Source organism: Oncorhynchus mykiss, chromosome 13 (assembly GCF_057628025.1).
Source record: "Oncorhynchus mykiss isolate SJ-2025 chromosome 13, ASM5762802v1, whole genome shotgun sequence".
Taxonomy (NCBI): domain Eukaryota; kingdom Metazoa; phylum Chordata; class Actinopteri; order Salmoniformes; family Salmonidae; genus Oncorhynchus; species Oncorhynchus mykiss.
In genome coordinates, this window is record NC_143034.1 from 71,905,858 (window position 1) to 71,926,668 (window position 20,811).

Below are 20,811 nucleotides of genomic sequence, written 5' to 3' on the forward strand. Positions count from 1 at the left end.
TCTGTCTGTTGTATACCCACTTCCTCTCCGCTTACCTTACGTCATAATTAAAGTTCTGCAGGTGCGCCATACCTGCAACAAAAAAAAGTCAGAACTTGTGGGGGGACTTTTATTTTGAAATGAGGAAATCCGAAAGGAACTGACTTCGCTGAGGAACTGCATGGGTCTACAACAGACCCACGTTTGGAAAGTCTGTTTAATTATAAGTTCCACTGATGCAATCTCTATTGCACTCCACACTGCCCTTTCCCACCTGGACAAAAGGAGCACCTATGTGAGAATGCTATTCATTGACTACAGCTCAGCGTTCAACACCATAGTGCCCTCAAAGCTCATCAATAAGCTAAGAACTCTGGGACTAAACACCTCCCTTTGCAACTGGATCCTGGACTTCCTGACGGGCCGCCCCCAGATGGTAAGGGTAGGTAACAACACATCCGCCACACTGATCCTCAACACGGGGGCCCCTCAGGGCTGCGTGCTCAGTCCCCTCCTGTACTCCCTGTTCACTCATTACTGCATGGCCAAGCACGACTCCAACACCATCATTAAGTTTGTCGGTGACACAACAGTGGCCTGATCACTGACAACGACGAGACAGCCTATAGGGAGGAGGTCAAAGACCTGACCATGTGGTGCCAAGACAACAACCTCTCCCTCAACGTGATCAAGACAAAGGAGATGATTGTGGACTACAGGAAAAAGATGACCGAGCACACCCCCATTCTCATTGACAGGGCTGCAGTGGAGCAGGTTGAGAGCTTCAAGTTCTTTGGCGTCCACATCACCAACAAACTAACATGGTCCAAGCACACCAAGACAGTCATGAAGAGGACACGACAAAACCTAATCCCCCTCAAGAGACTGAAAAGATTTGGCATGGGTCCTCAGATCCTCAAAAGGTTTTACAGCTGCACCATTGAGAGCATCCTTACTGGTTGCATCACTGCCTGGTATGGCAACTGCTCGGCCTCCGACCGCAAGGCACTACAGAGGCTAGTGCGAACGGCCCAGTACATCACTGGGGCCAAGCTTCCTGCCACCCAGAACCTCTATACCAGGCGGTGTCAGAGGAAGGCCCTACAAATTGTCAAGACTCCAACCATCCTAGTTATAGACGGTTTACTCTGCTACCACATGGCAAGTTGTATTGAAGCGCCAAGTCTAGGTCCAAGAAGCTTAGAGGTTAGAAGCTTCTTAACAGCTTCAAGCCCCAAGCCATAAGACTCCTGAACATCTAATCAAATGTCTACCAAGACTATTTGCATTGCCTCAACTCCCCATCCTCTTTCACACGGCTGCTACTCTGTTGTCATCTATGCATATTAACTTTAATCCTACATGTACATATTACTTCAACTAACTGGTGGCCCCGCATGTTGACTCTGTACCGGTACCCCCCCTGTATATAGTCTCGCTATTGTTGTTTTACTGCTGCTCTTTAATTACTTGTTACTTTAATTTCTTATTCTTATCTGTCTTTTTTTTAACTGCATTGTTGGTTAGGGGCTCGTAAGTAAACATTTCACTGTAAGGTCTACTACACCTGTTGTATTCGGTGAATGTGAACAATAAAATTAGATTTGATTAGATGTTTTTTCTCTCTCAAATCTCCCCTGCATAAAGACCAAGCCTACAGACAATCAACAAAATAAGTTGAAATGTAATTTTATTAAACTTTTGGCTTCTGGCAGATTTTTCAGTTTTTTTGCAAGCTAATTCCAAGCACTGCAATTGTGTAAATGCTAGCGTTGCTAAAGGCAGCAACCAAGAAGACATTTCGGGATATCAATCAAGTTAGAGTAGGCAAGGTTGGTTTAGAAAATCAAGTAATAGCTAAATGTATGGAATAAGACTCAAATTCCTTGAACTCTTTTACCTAGATTTGATCAGAGATGCAGAGAAGAATATTTAGTTTCTTTAAAAAAACAACCACCAGTCAGGAGGAGACAGACAGCTTAGATATGCAGAACATTTGAGGTATTCGTTTACACAGAATTAAGTATGATTATGGCTGTAGATTGCAGGAAAAAGCTGTTTGAGGTGCCCTCCAGCCATCTTCACGTACTTTGTGCCCCCTCAGATTATTGCGGTGCATGATGCACCTACACACACACACACACACACACACACACACACACACACACACAACCCTTTAGTAATCCGTAACGATAAATACATTACAGTGAACCACACTGCTTGTTAACAATATAATAATTGGAATAAGATCTATTTCATCTATTGGTTTAGGTTATTAGCTTCATAGAGATCTCTCTTCTCTGTGATTAGACTTCAAATTGAGTGTCACCACAATGTAAACATATTGTTATGATAGCTATCTAACACAGCTCACACAGAGTTGTCAGTCTCTGAGCCACACCAAATATGGCCGCTGCTTCCATCCCTTTTTTCAGCCACGGGTTTCCGCTCTATTGACCAACCACCACGTGCGCTGTGGAAATCCTCCGCTCTTTCCGGGGGTGGAAGTTCACGAATTAAACGCACAAGTGGCGGGAGTTGTTGTCAAGTAAGATCTGATCGAAGTCACCACATTGAACAAAGGTAGCTACAACATTTTATTGCCAAGTAGCGAGAGCTAGCTAATAATGTCACATGTGTCCGATTGCCAAATACATGCGGATAATAATTAATTGGTATACCCATTTGTTTCTTTGTAACTAGCTATTTACAACTGAAACAGGGCTAGCTAGTTAGCTATAGCTAACTTGCAGGCGTGTTGTTGTTCAACGACGTTGAGAAGTTCACATTGAGGCAAATAAACACCTCAACTGCGGCTTGTAACTATTAATATTGATAGCTACTTACTAACGATGCCTGCTCCTCTTCCAAATGTGACCAGTAGTTACCAGTGTCTCAACTTCATCAGCGGATAGCTAGCTATGAGGTTGGAAAGTGATATTTGGATTCGGTTATTGTAGCTAGTTAAGGTTAGCTGTTAAAGGCACAGTCCTTCATTCGTGTTTCAGCCAAACGACAGCCCTGCCACTTGGTTCCTATAGTTAGTGGTGTAAAATACTTTAAGTAAACTACTTAAAGTCGTTTTTTTTGGTTAGTTACTATTTATATTTGACAACTTTTACTTTTACTCCACTACATTCCTTAAAAAGTGTGCTTTCTACTCCATACATTTTCCCTGACACCCAAAAGTACTCGTTACATTTAGAATGTTTAGCAGGACGGGAAAATGGTCAAATTCACGCACTTATCAAGCAAACATCCCTGGTCATCCCTACTGCCTCTGATCTGGCGGACTCGCAAAACACATGCTTTATTTGTAAATAATGTCGGAGTGTTGAACTGTGCACTTGGCTATCCGTAAATTAAAAATACAAAAACACCGTGTCGTCTGGTTTTATTAATATTAGACATTTTAAATGATTTTTACTTTTGATACCTAAGTACATTTTATCAATTACATTTGCTTTTGATACTTAAGTATATTTAAACCAAATACTGACTTTTCCTCAGGTACTATTTTACTGGGTGACTCACTTTTATTTGAGTCATTTTCTTTTAAGGTATCTTTACTTTTACTCAAGTATGAAAATGTTGTACTTTCTCCACCACTGTAGTTAGTTCACAGGAATAGCCAGGGCTGGATACATGTAGATAACTTTGTAAAAATGAGGGAGCTACTGTAGCTAGCTAGGTAATACTCAACTTCATAGATGTAGCTATGAACCTAAAGTCCCAGTCTACATGAGATCAGAGTGATAGCTAGTTTAACACATACTTTGAAGCTATAGCTACATTGTTTAAAAGACATTGTAACAACCTTATATTTTGGATTATGGTGGGGTAAGACCGTTCTACTAAACTCATGAGGCATTTCAAGAATCATTGGGCATTGAAATGAAGTGGCCTAAATATTGAATTCTATGAGGGTAGCTGGCTAGCAAGCTAACACAACAACCTTCACTGTCCACCTGACTGATGCCCAGGCAGCCACTGCGCAAGAAAGCTCACCATAGCTTCATCAGCGACAGTTGAAGTCGGAAGTTTACATACTTAGGTTGGAGTCATTAAAACTTGTTTTTCAACCACAAATTTCTTGTTAGCAAACTATAGTTTAGGCATGTTAGTTAGGACATCTACTTTGTGCATGACACAAGTAATTTTTTCCAACAATTTATACATACAGGGTATTTCACTAATAATTCACTGTATCACAAATCCAGTGGGTCAGGAGTTTACATACACTAAGATGACTGTGCCTTTAAACGGCTTGGAAAATTCCAGAAAAATGTGGTCCTGGCTTTAGAAGCTTCTGATAGGTTAATTTGCATCATTTAAGTCAATTTTAGGTTTAACTGTGGATGTATTTCAAGGCCAACCTTCAAACTCAGTGCCCCTTTGCTTGACATCATGGGAAAATCAAAAGTAATCCGCCAAGACCACAATTTCACATTCTTAAAATGAAGTGGAGATCCTAACTGACCTAAGACAGGGAATTTTTACGAGGACTATATGTCATGAATTGTGAAAAACTGAGTTTAAATGTATTTGGCTAAGGTGTATGTAAACTTCCGACTTCAACTGTATAATCAATGTGACCAGATGACAGTGAATTCTATCAATCAGAATGAAATAGGCCTGGCTATATAATACACATGCTATTTAACTAACGTTTTTATCCAAAGTGACCTACGGTTTTGGGTCAATTTTTTTTTATTGATTGCTGTAGCGGTAATCAAACCCACGACCTGATGGTGCCAGCGCCATGCTCTACCAGCTGAACCAGTTGTAGCCTATTTGGTTGAATAGAATACACTGGAATTACTTTAATTTTCCAGAAGGAACTTAAGTTGTTGCAAATCAGATAAGATAAATATATAGTTTTAAATATATAAACAACATTCACACGTGACAGATACAAATGCTTACAAGGTGTGTAAAGTACTAATCGTTGGTTCATTGATGTCTCCTGTAGATGGATGCTAAAAGGCGGAATAGCGGTCCGCCGAGGGGCGGGGCGTCCCAGGCCAAGCGTGGTAAAACTGGCGGGGATTGGGAAGACAGCCCGTCGATCTTCGAGGAGGAACTCGCCCTGTTCGAAGAAGCCGATATGGAGGCGGAGGAGAGGGAAGGACAGGCGGGGCATGACGTCATCCCTGTTGGTGAGAGGATGAGAGGAGAGCGCATGGTGATGTGCATTGTGCAGGCTTTAGTCTTACCAGGGATTCCTATTGTCTGGAATGACTGGAATGTTTAGGATTTCTGCCATTTAACCAGCCTGAAATCCAGAACCTGTTTAAAACGTCATTCCACTCCATGTAGGCCAACTACATGTTTAGCATGACAAGGAGTGGAATAACTCAACGCACTGGTACCCAGGCTACCATTTGACGCTGGTGGTGGAGAGTTTAATTCATTTTTCACCAACCTGCCTCTTTAACATCACACTGACTGACCAATCTCCTGTCTTCTGCATGTGACCCTTGACCCGGTTGCAGGTGAGCTGTTCTCTACTGACCTCAACCCCCGATGGCGTCGGCCACAGGCCGCCCCTCTTAACCCGGACTCTGACACCCTGGTCTTCCAACAGATTGACCTCGACTACTATTTAGGTAAGCTATGTCACTGAAATGTTTAGGGTTTCTGCCCTTCGACTAGCCTGGAATCCAGAACCTGTTTGAAACCATCATTCCACTACATGTTGGCCTACATGGAGTGGAATGTTGCAATTAAGCTCAGGGATGAGGCTGGAGAAATGTAACCACTGTCAAGATCATAGATGGATATATGAAGGCAATGCCTGACAGTCCATGGGACCAACAGGTTAGTTTTAGTTGGAGCATATTTAGGCTGCCATGGACTTTTAAAGGCCATTTTTCTGTCACGTTTTAAGGCAGGAGTGCGAGTCATGACACCGACCTAAACTGTTTGTGATGGTCTGTTCAACAGGGGCTGCTGTGGCTGGCATGCCAGGTCAGTCTCAGGGGAATGTACCAATAATCCGCATGTTTGGGGTGACTGACAGCGGGAACAGTGTGTGCTGCCACGTGCACGGCTTTGCCCCCTATTTCTACATCCCTGCCCCCAATGGTGAGTTTTCTCTGAAAATGAGCAATATAGTGATACGCAACATTACTCTACATATCAGACCTATTAGTGTGAGCTAAGCATGGCATGACCGTGTGGGATACGTGTTTTCTAGGCATCACAGTAGGAATGTCGTGGTCACTTTAAGAAGCAGAAGACTACATTATTATTTAGGACTAAATCTGAGGGCCAACCACAAATGACATGAAAATAATGACTTTAATTTTGTCAAAATCAAATTCATCCACCCCTTTTTCTCTCTCACTTTCCCCCTCCCTTCCTCTCTCTGTCTCAGGGTTCACCAGTGATCACTTGAGTGAGTTCAAAAGGGAGCTTAACTCTGCTGTGCTGAAGGACATGCGCTACAACAAGGACAACATGTCGGTCACTGTGCTGGCGGTGGACATCACACACAAAGAAAGTATGTATAGTGTCCCTGTCTGGTGTAGTGGTGGCACTGCAATAGGCTAGTAGTGGGACTGCTGACTCCTGGATACACTCAGGGTGCATTCCACTAGTCATTTGAGGCAAAGGAAAGTTCAGAATGGTAACATGGACATGTTTTGGACAGGTAGCAAAGAAAAGAGCGTTTGAATTGGTTGAATGAACGAAGTAAAGACGCTCTATCAGTCCTTACCTCCTTTTACCCAGGATGCAGAGGAGTATTCTGTGTGTTAACAGTTGAACTGTTGTTTTTGGTTGTGTGTGTGTGTGTGTGGTAGCTTGTAGTGCTGTGGTGTTGACTAGGCTGACAAGGTAGTTGATAACTTCCTCCCCATCTCTTCTCCAGGTATGTATGGTTACCATGGGAAACGGATTGCGGACTTCCTGCGCATCACCATGGCAATGCCTCGTCTGATTGCCCCGGCGAAGAGGCTCCTGGAGCAGGGATTTAAGTTTGGACCTTTCCCCATTCAGAGCTTCTCTTCCTACGAGGCTAACATCGACTTTGAGATCAGGTAGGTGTGTGTGTGTGTGTGTGTGTGTGTGTGTGTGTGTGTGTGTGTGTGTGTGTGTGTGTGTGAAGTAAAAAAAAAGAAGCAGTCCTGGTTTTCCCTTGACATTTTAACCCAGTTCATTCCCTAAACTGCCGGGTCTCTTACCCCCCCCCCCCCCCCCCCGTGCTGCAACACTCTGACAGTCTCATAAATACAGTTCATATATGCTTTCGAAAAAAATGATCACTTGGTTGTGTTTATGACGGTCATGAGTAACATTAGAATACAGAATGTATTTCATTTCAAAGAACACATTATCATTAGTTTATGTTACTGTAGGTCATCTGTTGCAGCGTGGTCACGTGTGGAGGCCATGAAACAGGGTTTATTCTTGGTAAACATTTTATTTTGAAATAGTGTTCATCTTTTCATTTTGAGAGGTAATTCACAATGGTAAGTGTGTTGGACACCTCCGAATGTGCTCTTTCTGATACTGTATAGAAATCAACACGTGTTACCTGCGTGTGACTCTAGGAGGATTTGAAAAAGTCACTTTTTGGCGCTCAGTGAAACAAAATGGCGTGTCCTTCTGAAACGGCTTCTAACACTAATGAAATTGACTTATTTAGGATGAGTCTAGGAAGTAGTGGAGCAGGACTTTAAAAAGGAGATTAACATGTTTTATTGATATGCATGATATGCATACAAAATGACTTCCTCAGGGCTTCCAGTGTTAAACTATATAAACCAATTATTTAGACCTTTTTGGGAGAAATGTATTTTCAACCAAATTCACACAGTAAGCAGTTGTTTTTCATGAGAATTAACAAATTCATTTGTACAGATGTTGTTAAATGAGGTCCGCTGTGTCCCGTGGTGCTATAGGTTTATGTTGTTAAATGAGGTCCGCTGTGTCCCGTGGTGCTATAGGTTTATGTTGTTAAATGAGGTCTGCTGTGTCCCGTGGTGCTATAGGTTTATGTTGTTAAATGAGATCCGCTGTGTCCCATGGTGCTATAGGTTTATGTTGTTAAATGAGGTCCACTGTGTCCCGTGGTGCTATAGGTTTATGTTGTAAAATGAGGTCCACTGTGTCCCGTGGTGCTATAGGTTTATGTTGTTAAATGAGGTCCGCTGTGTCCCGTGGTGCTATAGGTTTATGTTGTTAAATGATGTCCGCTGTGTCCCGTGGTGCTATAGGTTTATGTTGTTAAATGAGGTCCGCTGTGTCCTGTGGTGCTATAGGTTTATGTTGTGAAATGATGTCCGCTGTGTCCCATGGTGCTATAGGTTTATGTTGTTAAATGATGTCCGCTGTGTCCCGTGGTGCTATAGGTTTATGTTGTTAAATGAGGTCCGCTGTGTCCCTTGGCGCTAGGTTTATGTTGTTAAATGAGGTCCGCTGTGTCCCATGGTGCTATAGGTTTATGTTGTTAAATGAGGTCCGCTGTGTCCCGTGGTGCTATAGGTTTATGTTGTTAAATGAGGTCCGCTGTGTCCCGTGGTGCTATAGGTTTATGGTGGACAGCGATGTGGTGGGTTGCTGCTGGATTGAGCTGCCCAAAGGGAAGTACCGGGTGAGGGAGGAGAGGATGTTGGGGGAGACGGACGCTCACCACCCAGGCAAGGTAAGAGAATAAAGACCTCTGGGCCTTTACACACCAAGGGTGTGTTCCAGATTTACAATACCCCCCTCCTCTCTCCTAGGTGTCTCTGTGTCAGTATGAGGTTGATGTGGGATGGACCCAGCTGATCAGTCACCCAGCAGAGGGAGAGTACCAGAGGATCGCTCCTCTCAGGGTTCTCAGCTTTGACATTGAGTGTGCTGGAAGAAAAGGTTTGTGCTCTGTACTGCATTGTACTATATTATGACATTATATTATATTATATCGTGACACTACAACATTCTATGACAGCCATGTTAACTCTTCATTTACATGACACTACAACATTCTATGACAGCCATGTTAACTCTTCATTTACATGACTCTACAACATTCTATGACAGCCATGTTAACTCTTCATTTACATAACACTACAACATTCTATGACAGCCATGTTAACTCTTCATTTACATGACACTACAACATTCTATGACCGCCATGTTAGCTCCCCGTTTACATGACATGAGGAGAATTGACACTGTTCTATGTAACTGAATGTCTAGGATCAGAACAGTATTCACTATTCTAAAGGTTGGCCCAACTCTCTTGTCTTCTTCTAGGAATTTTTCCAGAGGCAGAGAAAGACCCAGTGATCCAGATAGCCTCCATGGTGCAGCGACAGGGAGAGAAGGAACCTTTCATCCGCACCGTCTTCACCCTCCAGTCCTGCTCCAGCATCGTGGGCTCCCAGGTCCTGTGCTTCACTAAAGAGAGCCAGTTACTACAGGTAACATATACACACACAAACACACTTGTGGGGAGTTGAGCTTGGCTGCTTTAAGACCAACAGCAGTGGAGGTTCCCCCCTGATTAGCTCTTTGTATTCCCCCTGCAGAGCTGGGCTGAGTTTGTGAGGACTGTGGATGCAGACATCATCACTGGGTACAACATCCAGAACTTTGACCTTCCCTACCTGCTGAACAGAGCAGCTACCCTGAAGGTCAGTACAGACAGACTGGCCATGGTTCTTTGGAAACTTCTAGAATCAGAACATCCAGATTCTAAGTCTAACCTGCCAGATCAATGTCTGTTGATGCAGTATTTGTTGTATATTGCCTTGTTGTATGTGGACCTGTCAGTCTAACTACTGGAGCTGTACCTGCCTGTCAGTCTGACTACTGGAGCTGTACCTGCCTGTCAGTCTAACTACTGGAGCTGTACCTGCCTGTCAGTCTAACTACTGGAGCTGTACCTGCCTGTCAGTCTGACTACTGGAGCTGTACCTGCCTGTCAGTCTAACTACTGGAGCTGTACCTGCCTGTCAGTCTAACTACTGGAGCTGTACCTGCCTGTCAGTCTAACTACTGGAGCTGTACCTGCTTGTCAGTCTTAACTACTGGAGCTGTACCTGCCTGTCAGTCTAACTACTGGAGCTGTACCTGGCTGTCAGTCTAACTACTGGAGCTGTACCTGCCTGTCAGTAACTACTGGAGCTGTACCTGCCTGTCAGTCTAACTACTGGAGCTGTACCTGCCTGTCAGTCTAACTACTGGAGCTGTACCTGCCTGTCAGTAACTACTGGAGCTGTACCTGCCTGTCAGTCTAACTACTGGAGCTGTACCTGCCTGTCAGTCTAACTACTGGAGCTGTACCTGGCTGTCAGTCTAACTACTGGAGCTGTACCTGCCTGTCAGTCTAACTACTGGAGCTGTACCTGCCTGTCAGTCTAACTACTGGAGCTGTGCTGCCTGTCAGTCTAACTACTGGAGCTGTACCTGCTTGTCAGTCTTAACTACTGGAGCTGTACCTGCCTGTCAGTCTAACTACTGGAGCTGTACCTGCCTGTCAGTCTAACTACTGGAGCTGTACCTGCCTGTCAGTCTAACTACTGGAGCTGTACCTGCCTGTCAGACTAACTACTGGAGCTGTACCTGCTTGTCAGTAACTACTGGAGCTGTACCTGCCTGTCAGTCTAACCACTGGAGCTGTACCTGCCTGTCAGTCTAACTACTGGAGCTGTACCTGGCTGTCAGTCTAACTACTGGAGCTGTACCTGCCTGTCAGTCTAACTACTGGAGCTGTACCTGCCTGTCAGTCTAACTACTGGAGCTGTACCTGCCTGTCAGTCTAACTACTGGAGCTGTACCTGCTTGTCAGTAACTACTGGAGCTGTACCTGCCTGTCCGTCTAACTACTGGAGCTGTACCTGCCTGTCAGTCTAACTACTGGAGCTGTACCTGCCTGTCAGTCTAACTACTAGAGCTGTACCTGCCTGTCAGTCTAACTACTGGAGCTGTACCTGCCTGTCAGTCTAACTACTGGAGCTGTACCTGCCTGTCAGTCTAACTACTGGAGCTGTACCTGCCTGTCAGTCTAACTACTGGAGCTGTACCTGCCTGTCAGTCTAACTACTGGAGCTGTACCTGCCTGTCAGTCTAACTACTGGAGCTGTACCTGCTTGTCAGTCTAACTACTGGAGCTGTACCTGCTTGTCAGTAACTACTGGAGCTGTACCTGCCTGTCAGTCTAACTACTGGAGCTGTACCTACCTGTCAGTCTAACTACTGGAGCTGTACCTGCCTGTCAGTCTAACTACTGGAGCTGTACCTGCCTGTCAGTCTAACTACTGGAGCTGTACCTGCCTGTCAGTCTAACTACTAGAGCTGTACCTGCCTGTCAGTCTAACTACTGGAGCTGTACCTGTGCTCTGCCTCTGTGCTTCTGCCACTGTGTCTCTGTGCTTCTGCCTCTGTGTCTCTTGCTCTTTGGGGTTTTAGGCTGGGTGTCTGTGAAGCACTCTGTGGCTTTATAAAAGTGTGTTCTAAAATGTATTTGATTGATATGTCTGATTCCAGGTCAAGCTGTTCCCCTACCTGGGCAGAGTACTGGGCATCAAGTCAGTCCTGAGAGACTCCAGTTTCCAGAGCAAACAGATGGGCCGCAGAGAGAACAAGATCCTCAACATGGAGGGACGAGTTCAGTTTGACCTGCTCCAGGTAACTGGCCCGCCCTGGACCATAGTTAGAGGACTCATCATGGGTTCATGTTTGTCTGACTGACCCTGGACCATAGTTAGAGGACTCATCATGGATTCATGTTTTTGTCTGACTGATCCTGGACCATAGTTAGAGGACTCATCATGGATTCATGTTTTTATCTGACTGACCCTGGACCATAGTTAGAGGACTCATCATGGGTTCATGTTTTTGTCTGACTGACCCTGGACCATAGTTAGAGGACTCATCATGGATTCATGTTTTGTCTGACTGGCCCTGGACCATAGTTAGACTCATCATGGATTCATGTTTTATCTGACTGATCCTGGACCATAGTTAGAGGACTCATCATGGGTTCATGTTTTTGTCTGACTGACCCTGGACCATAGTTAGAGGACTCATCATGGATTCATGTTTTTGTCTGACTGGTCCTGGACCATAGTTAGAGGACTCATCATGGGTTCATGTTTTATCTGACTGACCCTGGACCATAGTTAGAGGACTCATCATGGATTCATGTTTTTGTCTGACTGACCCTGGACCATAGTTAGAGGACTCATCATGGATTCATGTTTTTGTCTGACTGACCCTGGACCATAGTTAGAGGACTCATCATGGATTCATGTTTTTGTCTGACTGACCCTGGACCATAGTTAGAGGACTCATCATGGATTCATGTTTTTATCTGACTGACCCTGGACCATAGTTAGAGGACTCATCATGGATTCATGTTTTTGTCTGACTGACCCTGGACCATAGTTAGAGGACTCATCATGGATTCATGTTTTTGTCTGACTGATCCTGGACCATAGTTAGACTCATCATGGATTCATGTTTTGTCTGACTGACCCTGGACCATAGTTAGACTCATCATGGATTAATGTTTTGTCTGACTGATCCTGGACCATAGTTCGACTCATCATGGGTTCATGTTTTTGTCTGACTGACCCTGGACCATAGTTAGAGGACTCATCATGGATTCATGTTTTTGTCTGACTGACCCTGGACCATAGTTAGAGGACTCATCATGGATTCATGTTTTTGTCTGACTGACCCTGGACCATAGTTAGAGGACTCATCATGGATTCATGTTTTTGTCTGACTGACCCTGGACCATAGTTAGACTCATCATGGATTCATGTTTTATCTGACTGATCCTGGACCATAGTTAGACTCATCATGGATTCATGTTTTATCTGACTGATCCTGGACCATAGTTAGAGGACTCATCATGGGTTCATGTTTTTGTCTGACTGTTCCTGAACCATAGTTAGACTCATCATGGATTCATGTTTTATCTGACTGATCCTGGACCATAGTTAGACTCATCATGGATTCATGTTTTATCTGACTGATCCTGGACCATAGTTAGACTCATCATGGATTCATGTTTTATCTGACTGATCCTGGACCATAGTTAGAGGACTCATCATGGGTTCATGTTTTTGTCTGACTGTTCCTGAACCATAGTTAGACTCATCATGGATTCATGTTTTATCTGACTGATCCTGGACCATAGTTAGACTCATCATGGATTCATGTTTTATCTGACTGATCCTGGACCATAGTTAGAGGACTCATCATGGATTCATGTTTTTGTCTGACTGACCCTGGACCATAGTTAGAGGACTCATCATGGGTTCATGTTTTGTCTGACTGACCCTGGACCATAGTTAGACTCATCATGGATTCATGTTTTATCTGACTGACCCTGGACCATAGTTAGAGGACTCATCATGGATTCATGTTTTTGTCTGACTGACCCTGGACCATAGTTAGACTCATCATGGATTCATGTTTTATCTGACTGACCCTGGACCATAGTTAGAGGACTCATCATGGATTCATGTTTTTGCGTGGACATTGCCATTGAGAGCTTCCATGATCTTAAAGCAGTCAACTGGGTGGGGATTCCTATGGACAGACTCCATAATGGAATACATACAAAGATGAGGTCTGTAACTCTATGCCCCTGGACCTGTCCATGTGGGTTCTTCAGGTGCTGCTGAGGGACTACAGACTGTTCTGTTGTTCTAAGGGTTCTGTTCTGACAGACTGTTCCGACTGTTCCAAGTGTTCTGTCTGACTGACTGGATCTGTCCATGTGGGTCCTTCAGGTGCTGCTGAGGGACTACAGACTGTTCTGTTGTTCTAAGGGTTCTGTTCTGACAGACTGTTCCGACTGTTCCAAGTGTTCTGTCTGACTGACTGGACCTGTCCATGTGGGTCCTTCAGGTGCTGTTGAGGGACTACAGACTGTTCTGACTGTTCCAAGTGTTCTGTCTGTCTGACTGACTGGATCTGTCCATGTGGGTCCTTCAGGTGCTGCTGAGGGACTACAAACTGCGCTCGTACACACTCAACGCCGTCAGCTTCCACTTCCTGCAAGAACAGAAGGAGGATGTTCAGCATTCTATCATCACAGATCTGCAGGTACATCTCTCTGCTCTCTCTGCTCTCTCTGCTCTCTCTCTCCTCTCTCTGCTCTCTCTCTCCTCTCTCCTCTCTCTCTCCTCTCTCTGCTCTCTCTGCTCTCTCTCTCCTCTCTCTGCTCTCTCTCTCCTCTCTCTGCTCTCTCTCTCCTCTCTCTGCTCTCTCTCTCCTCTCTCTCTCTGCTCTCTCTCCTCTCTCTACTCTCTCTGCTCTCTCTCTCTCCTCTCTCTGCTCTCTCTCTCCTCTCTCTCTCCTCTCTCTCCTCTCTCTCCTCTCTCTGCTCTCTCTGCTCTCTCTCTCCTCTCTCTCTCCTCTCTCTCTCCTCTCTCTGCTCTCTCTCTCCTCTCTCTGCTCTCTCTCTCCTCGCTCTCTCTCTCCTCTCTCTCTCCTCTCTCTCTCCTCTCTCTGCTCTCTCTCTCCTCTTTCTGCTCTCTCTCTCCTCTCTCTCTCCTCTCTCTGCTCTCTCTCTCCTCTCTCTCTCCTCTCTCTGCTCTCTCTGCTCTCTCTGCTCTCTCTCTCCTCTCTCTGCTCTCTCTCTCCTCTCTCTGCTCTCTCTCTCTCCTCTCTCTGCTCTCTCTGCTCTCTCTCTCCTCTCTCTCCTCTCTCTGCTTTCTCTCTCTCCTCTCTCTGCTCTCCTCTCTCTCTCTCCTCTCTCTGCTCTCCTCTCTCTCTCTCCTCTCTCTGCTCTCTCTCTCCTCTCTCTCTCTCCTCTCTCTGCTCTCTCTCTCCTCTCTCTGCTCACTTTCTGTCAAGTGGAGGCCTATTAGTACCTATTAGGACTTTCCCCCAGATACTGACAGCGTCTCATTCATGTTTCCTCTCTTTCCCTCCCTGTCGTCCTTCTATCCCAGAATGGTAATGAGCAGACCCGGAGGCGCCTGGCGGTGTACTGCCTGAAGGATGCCTACCTGCCCCTGCGTCTGCTGCAGAAGCTGATGTGTGTGATCAACTACATGGAGATGGCCAGAGTCACCGGGGTTCCCCTCACCTACCTGCTCTCCAGAGGCCAGCAGATCAAAGTGGTGTCCCAGCTACTGCGGCAGGTGAGACACACACTCTATCTCTCAATACACATTCCTAGAACACACGTTCTCACCTAAATGTTTGGGACCGAGAAAATGATGTCAACTCTGTGTCTGTGTGTTAGGCAATGAAACAGGGGCTGGTCATGCCAGTGGTGAAGCCTGAGGGAGGTGAAGACTACACTGGAGCTACAGTCATTGAGCCAGAGAAAGGGTGAGTAACACTGCTCTGAAGACTACTGGAGTTAGTCATTGAGACAGGGTGAGTAACACTGCTCTGAAGACTACTGGAGTTAGTCATTGAGACAGGGTGAGTAACACTTCTCTGAAGACTACTGAAGTTAGTCATTGAGACAGGGTGAGTAACACTGCTCTGAAGACTACTGGAGTTACAGTCATTGAGACAGGGTGAGTAACACTGCTCTGAAGACTACTGAAGTTACAGTCATTGAGACAGGGTGAGTAACACTGCTCTGTAGACTACTGAAGTTACAGTCATTGAGACAGGGTGAGTAACACTGCTCTGAAGACTACTGGAGTTAGTCATTGAGACAGGGTGAGTAACACTGCTCTGTAGACTACTGGAATTAGTCATTGAGACAGAGAAAGGGTGAGTAACACTGCTCTGTAGACTACTGGAGTTACAGTCATTGAGACAGGGTGAGTAACACTTCTCTGAAGACTACTGAAGTTAGTCATTGAGACAGGGTGAGTAACACTGCTCTGAAGACTACTGGAGTTACAGTCATTGAGACAGGGTGAGTAACACTGCTCTGAAGACTACTGAAGTTACAGTCATTGAGACAGGGTGAGTAACACTGCTCTGTAGACTACTGAAGTTACAGTCATTGAGACAGGGTGAGTAACACTGCTCTGAAGACTACTGGAGTTAGTCATTGAGACAGGGTGAGTAACACTGCTCTGTAGACTACTGGAATTAGTCATTGAGACAGGGTGAGTAACACTGCTCTGAAGACTACTGGAGTTACAGTCATTGAGAAAGGGTGAGTAACACTGCTCTGAAGACTACTGGAGTTACAGTCATTGAGACAGGGTGAGTAACACTGCTCTGAAGACTACTGGAGTTACAGTCATTGAGAAAGGGTGAGTAACACTGCTCTGTAGACTACTGGAGTTACAGTCATTGAGACAGGGTGAGTAACACTGCTCTGAAGACTACTGGAGTTACAGTCATTGAGCCAGAGAAAGGGTGAGTAACACTGCTCTGAAGACTACTGGAGGTACAGTCATTGAGCCAGAGAAAGGGTGAGTAACACTGCTCTGAAGACTACTGGAGGTACAGTCATTGAGACAGAGAAAGGGTGAGTAACACTGCTCTGAAGACTACTGGAGGTACAGTCATTGAGACAGAGAAAGGGTGAGTAACACTGCTCTGAAGACTACTGGAGGTACAGTCATTGAGACAGGGTGAGTAACACTGCTCTGAAGACTACTGGAGTTACAGTCATTGAGACAGGGTGAGTAACACTGCTCTGAAGACTACTGGAGTTACAGTCATTGAGACAGGGTGAGTAACACTGCTCTGAAGACTACTGGAGTTACAGTCATTGAGACAGAGAAAGGGTGAGTAACACTGCTCTGAAGACTACTGGAGGTACAGTCATTGAGACAGGGTGAGTAACACTGCTCTGAAGACTACTGGAGTTACAGTCATTGAGACAGAGAAAGGGTGAGTAACACTGCTCTGAAGACTACTGGAGTTACAGTCATTGAGACAGAGAAAGGGTGAGTAACACTGCTCTGAAGACTACTGGAGTTACAGTCATTGAGACAGAGAAAGGGTGAGTAACACTGCTCTGAAGACTACTGGAGTTACAGTCATTGAGACAGAGAAAGGGTGAGTAACACTGCTCTGAAGACTACTGGAGTTACAGTCATTGAGACAGGGTGAGTAACACTGCTCTGAAGACTACTGGAGTTACGGTCATTGAGACAGAGAAAGGGTGAGTAACACTGCTCTGTAGACTACTGGAGTTACAGTCATTGAGACAGAGAAAGGGTGAGTAACACTGCTCTGTAGACTACTGGAGTTACAGTCATTGAGCCAGAGAAAGGGTGAGTAACACTGCTCTGTAGACTACTGGAGTTACAGTCATTGAGACAGGGTGAGTAACACTGCTCTGTAGACTACTGGAGGTACAGTCATTGAGACAGGGTGAGTAACACTGCTCTGTAGACTACTGGAGTTACGGTCATTGAGACAGGGTGAGTAACACTGCTCTGTAGACTACTGGAGTTACAGTCATTGAGACAGGGTGAGTAACACTGCTCTGTAGACTACTGGAGTTACGGTCATTGAGACAGGGTGAGTAACACTGCTCTGTAGACTACTGGAGTTACAGTCATTGAGACAGGGTGAGTAACACTGCTCTGTAGACTACTGAAGTTACAGTCATTGAGAAAGGGTGAGTAACACTGCTCTGTGTTTTAGGGTGAGTAACACTGCTCTGTGTTTTAGGGTGGGTTCTGACATGGTTTTTACTTGTGATTTTAGCTTGAATGTTTTGTTTGTGTATTAATGTAATCTAATATTGATTAGATTTTTATTTGACAGTTCAACTAATATACAGACAGTACATACATGCTGTCAGCGATAACACAGTAAAGTTAATGACTTATTTCCATTGTGGTCCCTTTATGTATTTCACTGTCTATGACTGCTATGTGGGTAAAAACATCAAGTTGAAGTAATCTCTCTCTCTCTGGGTTCTCCAGATACTACAGCGTTCCCATCGCCACCCTGGATTTCTCCTCCCTGTATCCCTCCATCATGATGGCCCACAACCTCTGTTACACCACCCTGCTTCAGAAGGGCTCAGCGGAGAAGCTGGGGTGAGAGTCACTGTTGTTGTGTTGTTCCACTAACCAGGGCCCACAACCTCTGTTACACCACCCTGCTTCAGAAGGGCTCAGCGGAGAAGCTGGGGTGAGAGAGTCACTGTTGTTGGCGTTCCACTAACCAGGGCTCACCAACCCTGTTCCTGGAGAGATACCCTCCTGTAGGTGTTCACTCCAACCCTGTTCCTGGAGAGCGACCCTCCTGTAGGTTTTCATTCCAACCCTGTTCCTGAAGAGCGACCCTCCTGTAGGTTTTCATTCCAACCCTGTTCCTGAAGAGCGACCCTCCTGTAGGTTTTCATTCCAAGCCTGTTCCTGAAGAGCGACCCTCCTGTAGGTTTTCATTCCAACCCTGTTCCTGAAGAGCGACCCTCCTGTAGGTTTTCATTCCAACCCTGTTCCTGGAGAGCTACCCTCCTGTAGGTTTTAACTCCAACCCTGTTCCTGGAGAGCTACCCTCCTGTAGTTTTTAACTCCAAACCTTTTCCTGGAGAGCGACCCTCCTGTAGGTTTTCATTCCAACCCTGTTCCTGAAGAGCGACCCTCCTGTAGGTTTTCATTCCAAGCCTGTTCCTGAAGAGCGACCCTCCTGTAGGTTTTCATTCCAACCCTGTTCCTGAAGAGCTACCCTCCTGTAGGTTTTCATTCCAACCATAATCTAGCTACGGCAGGGCTCTGCAACAGGTGGCTGTGAAAACCTCAGCCAGTTATGTATGACTGCATCCTTGATTGGTCGACCTAGGTTGATTTTGTAAGTGACATGGGTGTCTTGTCTCCTTAGTCTGACCCCAGAGGACTTCATCAAGACTCCCACCGGAGACCTGTTTGTTAAGAGCTCGGTGAGGAAGGGACTTCTGCCTGATATCCTGGAGGACCTGCTCTCTGCCAGGAAGAAGTAAGCACTGACCTGGAGTCAGCTGAAACGAGGGTCTATGCACATCTCCTAGATTTCTCAATCTGATCTAGGATCAGTAACACTGCTATAGAGTATATGAGGGCTGTTTTTGTGCAGACTATTCCTTTTATAATGCTGGGCTTGTTTGCTTCTTTGTGTTTCCTGTCTTGATTGAACTGTTTCTGTGTGTAACTTATTGTGTAATTGCTTGCTGGGTTTGAGATGCAGGGCTCCCTTGCCAAATAGACTTGTTTCTCTATGGGACTCCCTGCTTAGATAAAGGTTACATAAATATAATGGCCAAAAGATGGCCTGGGGATCAAATCAAATCAAATTTTATTTGTCACATACACATGCTTAGCAGATGTTAATGTGAGTGTAGCGAAATGCTTGTATGACAGGTGGTTCTTGTATATTTCTGACATTTTAAGTGCGCTCTTAACCCATTTCACTCACACAAAAGTTAATGAAACTCTTGTGCCGTCAAATGACCAAAGCTGAGTTGTGTATGAGCCAATTCATCCTGGACAAAAGTCAGTCCATGTAGACCTTAACAAACAGTGAATGAACAGGGCTTAACAAACAGTGAATGAACAGGGCTTAACAAACAGTGAATGAACCGTGCTTAACAAACAGTGAATAGACAGGGCTTAACAAACAGTGAATGAACCGTGCTTAACAAACAGTGAATAGACAGGGCTTAACAAACAGGGAATGAACAGGGCTTAACAAACAGGGAATGAACAGGGCTTAACAAACAGTGAATGAACAGGGCTTAACAAACAGGGAATGAACCGTGCTTAACAAACAGTGAATAGACAGGGCTTAACAAACAGTGAATAGACAGGGCTTAACAAACAGGGAATGAACCGTGCTTAACAAACAGTGAATAGACAGGGCTTAACAAACAGGGAATGAACAGGGCTTAACAAACAGGGAATGAACCGTGCTTAACAAACAGGGAATGAACCATGCTTAACAAACAGGGAATGAACAGGGCTTAACAAACAGGGAATGAACCGTGCTTAACAAACAGAGAATGAACAGGGCTTAACAAACAGTGAATGAACAATGAAAATGAAAGTTGTTGTGGTGGTTGTTATTTCTGACCCCCTTCCGTCTTCAGGGCCAAAGCGGAGCTGAAAAAGGAAACGGATCCTTTCAAGAAACAGGTCCTTGACGGTCGACAGCTCGCTCTCAAAATCAGCGCCAACTCCGTCTATGGCTTTACAGGGGCTCAGGTGGGCAAGCTGCCCTGCCTTGAGATCTCACAGGTGAGCACCCTGCCCAGTTTCCTCAAGCATAGTGTCTCAAAGTGGAAACTGGGACCAGGACCCCAGGCCAGTGGAGCTGTAGGACTCCAGACAATGTCCTGCTTGTATTTACATACCCAGCCAACACCATGTCTTCAGACTTCTTAAGACATAAACATGTCTTGATGTCCTTGGACACATCTTAACACGTCTTGGAAATACCAGTGTTCCTAACCTCTCCCTGTGTTTCCAGAGTGTCACCAGTGTTCCTAACCACTCCCTGTGATTCCAGACGGTCACCAGTGTTCCTAACCTCTCCCTGTGTTTCCAGACTGTCACCAGTGTTCCTAACCTCTCCCTGTGTTTCCAGAGTGTCACCAGTGTTCCTAACCTCTCCCTGTGTTTCCAGAGTGTCACCAGTGTTCCTAACCTCTCCCTGTGTTTCCAGAGTGTCACCAGTGTTCCTAACCCCTCCCTGTGTTTCCAGTGTGTCACCAGTGTTCCTAACCTCTCCCTGTGTTTCCAGACTGTCACCAGTGTCCCTAACCTCTCCCTGTGTTTCCAGAGTGTCACCAGTGTTCCTAACCTCTCCCTGTGTTTCCAGACTGTCACCAGTGTTCCTAACCTCTCCCTGTGTTTCCAGAGTGTCACCAGTGTTCCTAACCTCTCCCTGTGTTTCCAGAGTGTCACCAGTGTTCCTAACCTCTCCCTGTGATTCCAGACGGTCACCAGTGTTCCTAACCTCTCC

General features: G+C 45.4%; 1 protein-coding gene across 1 annotated transcript in view; it reads left to right on the forward strand.

Moving 5' to 3' along the window:
* The first annotated feature begins 2,349 nt into the window (after positions 1-2,349).
* The window catches only part of pold1 (polymerase (DNA directed), delta 1, catalytic subunit), a 34,198-nt gene continuing 15,736 nt past the window's right edge, over positions 2,350-20,811 (forward strand). Inside the window, exons 1-17 of the mRNA XM_090197450.1 lie at positions 2,350-2,562; positions 4,952-5,138; positions 5,475-5,588; positions 5,926-6,066; positions 6,359-6,484; positions 6,854-7,022; positions 8,515-8,629; positions 8,709-8,838; positions 9,226-9,392; positions 9,501-9,605; positions 11,461-11,601; positions 13,924-14,034; positions 14,886-15,077; positions 15,182-15,270; positions 17,793-17,909; positions 18,697-18,810; positions 19,937-20,084. Of these exons, the coding sequence (XP_090053576.1) occupies positions 4,952-5,138; positions 5,475-5,588; positions 5,926-6,066; positions 6,359-6,484; positions 6,854-7,022; positions 8,515-8,629; positions 8,709-8,838; positions 9,226-9,392; positions 9,501-9,605; positions 11,461-11,601; positions 13,924-14,034; positions 14,886-15,077; positions 15,182-15,270; positions 17,793-17,909; positions 18,697-18,810; positions 19,937-20,084 (2,166 nt within the window). The 5' untranslated portion in view covers positions 2,350-2,562. The remainder of the gene's footprint in view (positions 2,563-4,951; positions 5,139-5,474; positions 5,589-5,925; positions 6,067-6,358; positions 6,485-6,853; positions 7,023-8,514; positions 8,630-8,708; positions 8,839-9,225; positions 9,393-9,500; positions 9,606-11,460; positions 11,602-13,923; positions 14,035-14,885; positions 15,078-15,181; positions 15,271-17,792; positions 17,910-18,696; positions 18,811-19,936; positions 20,085-20,811) is intronic.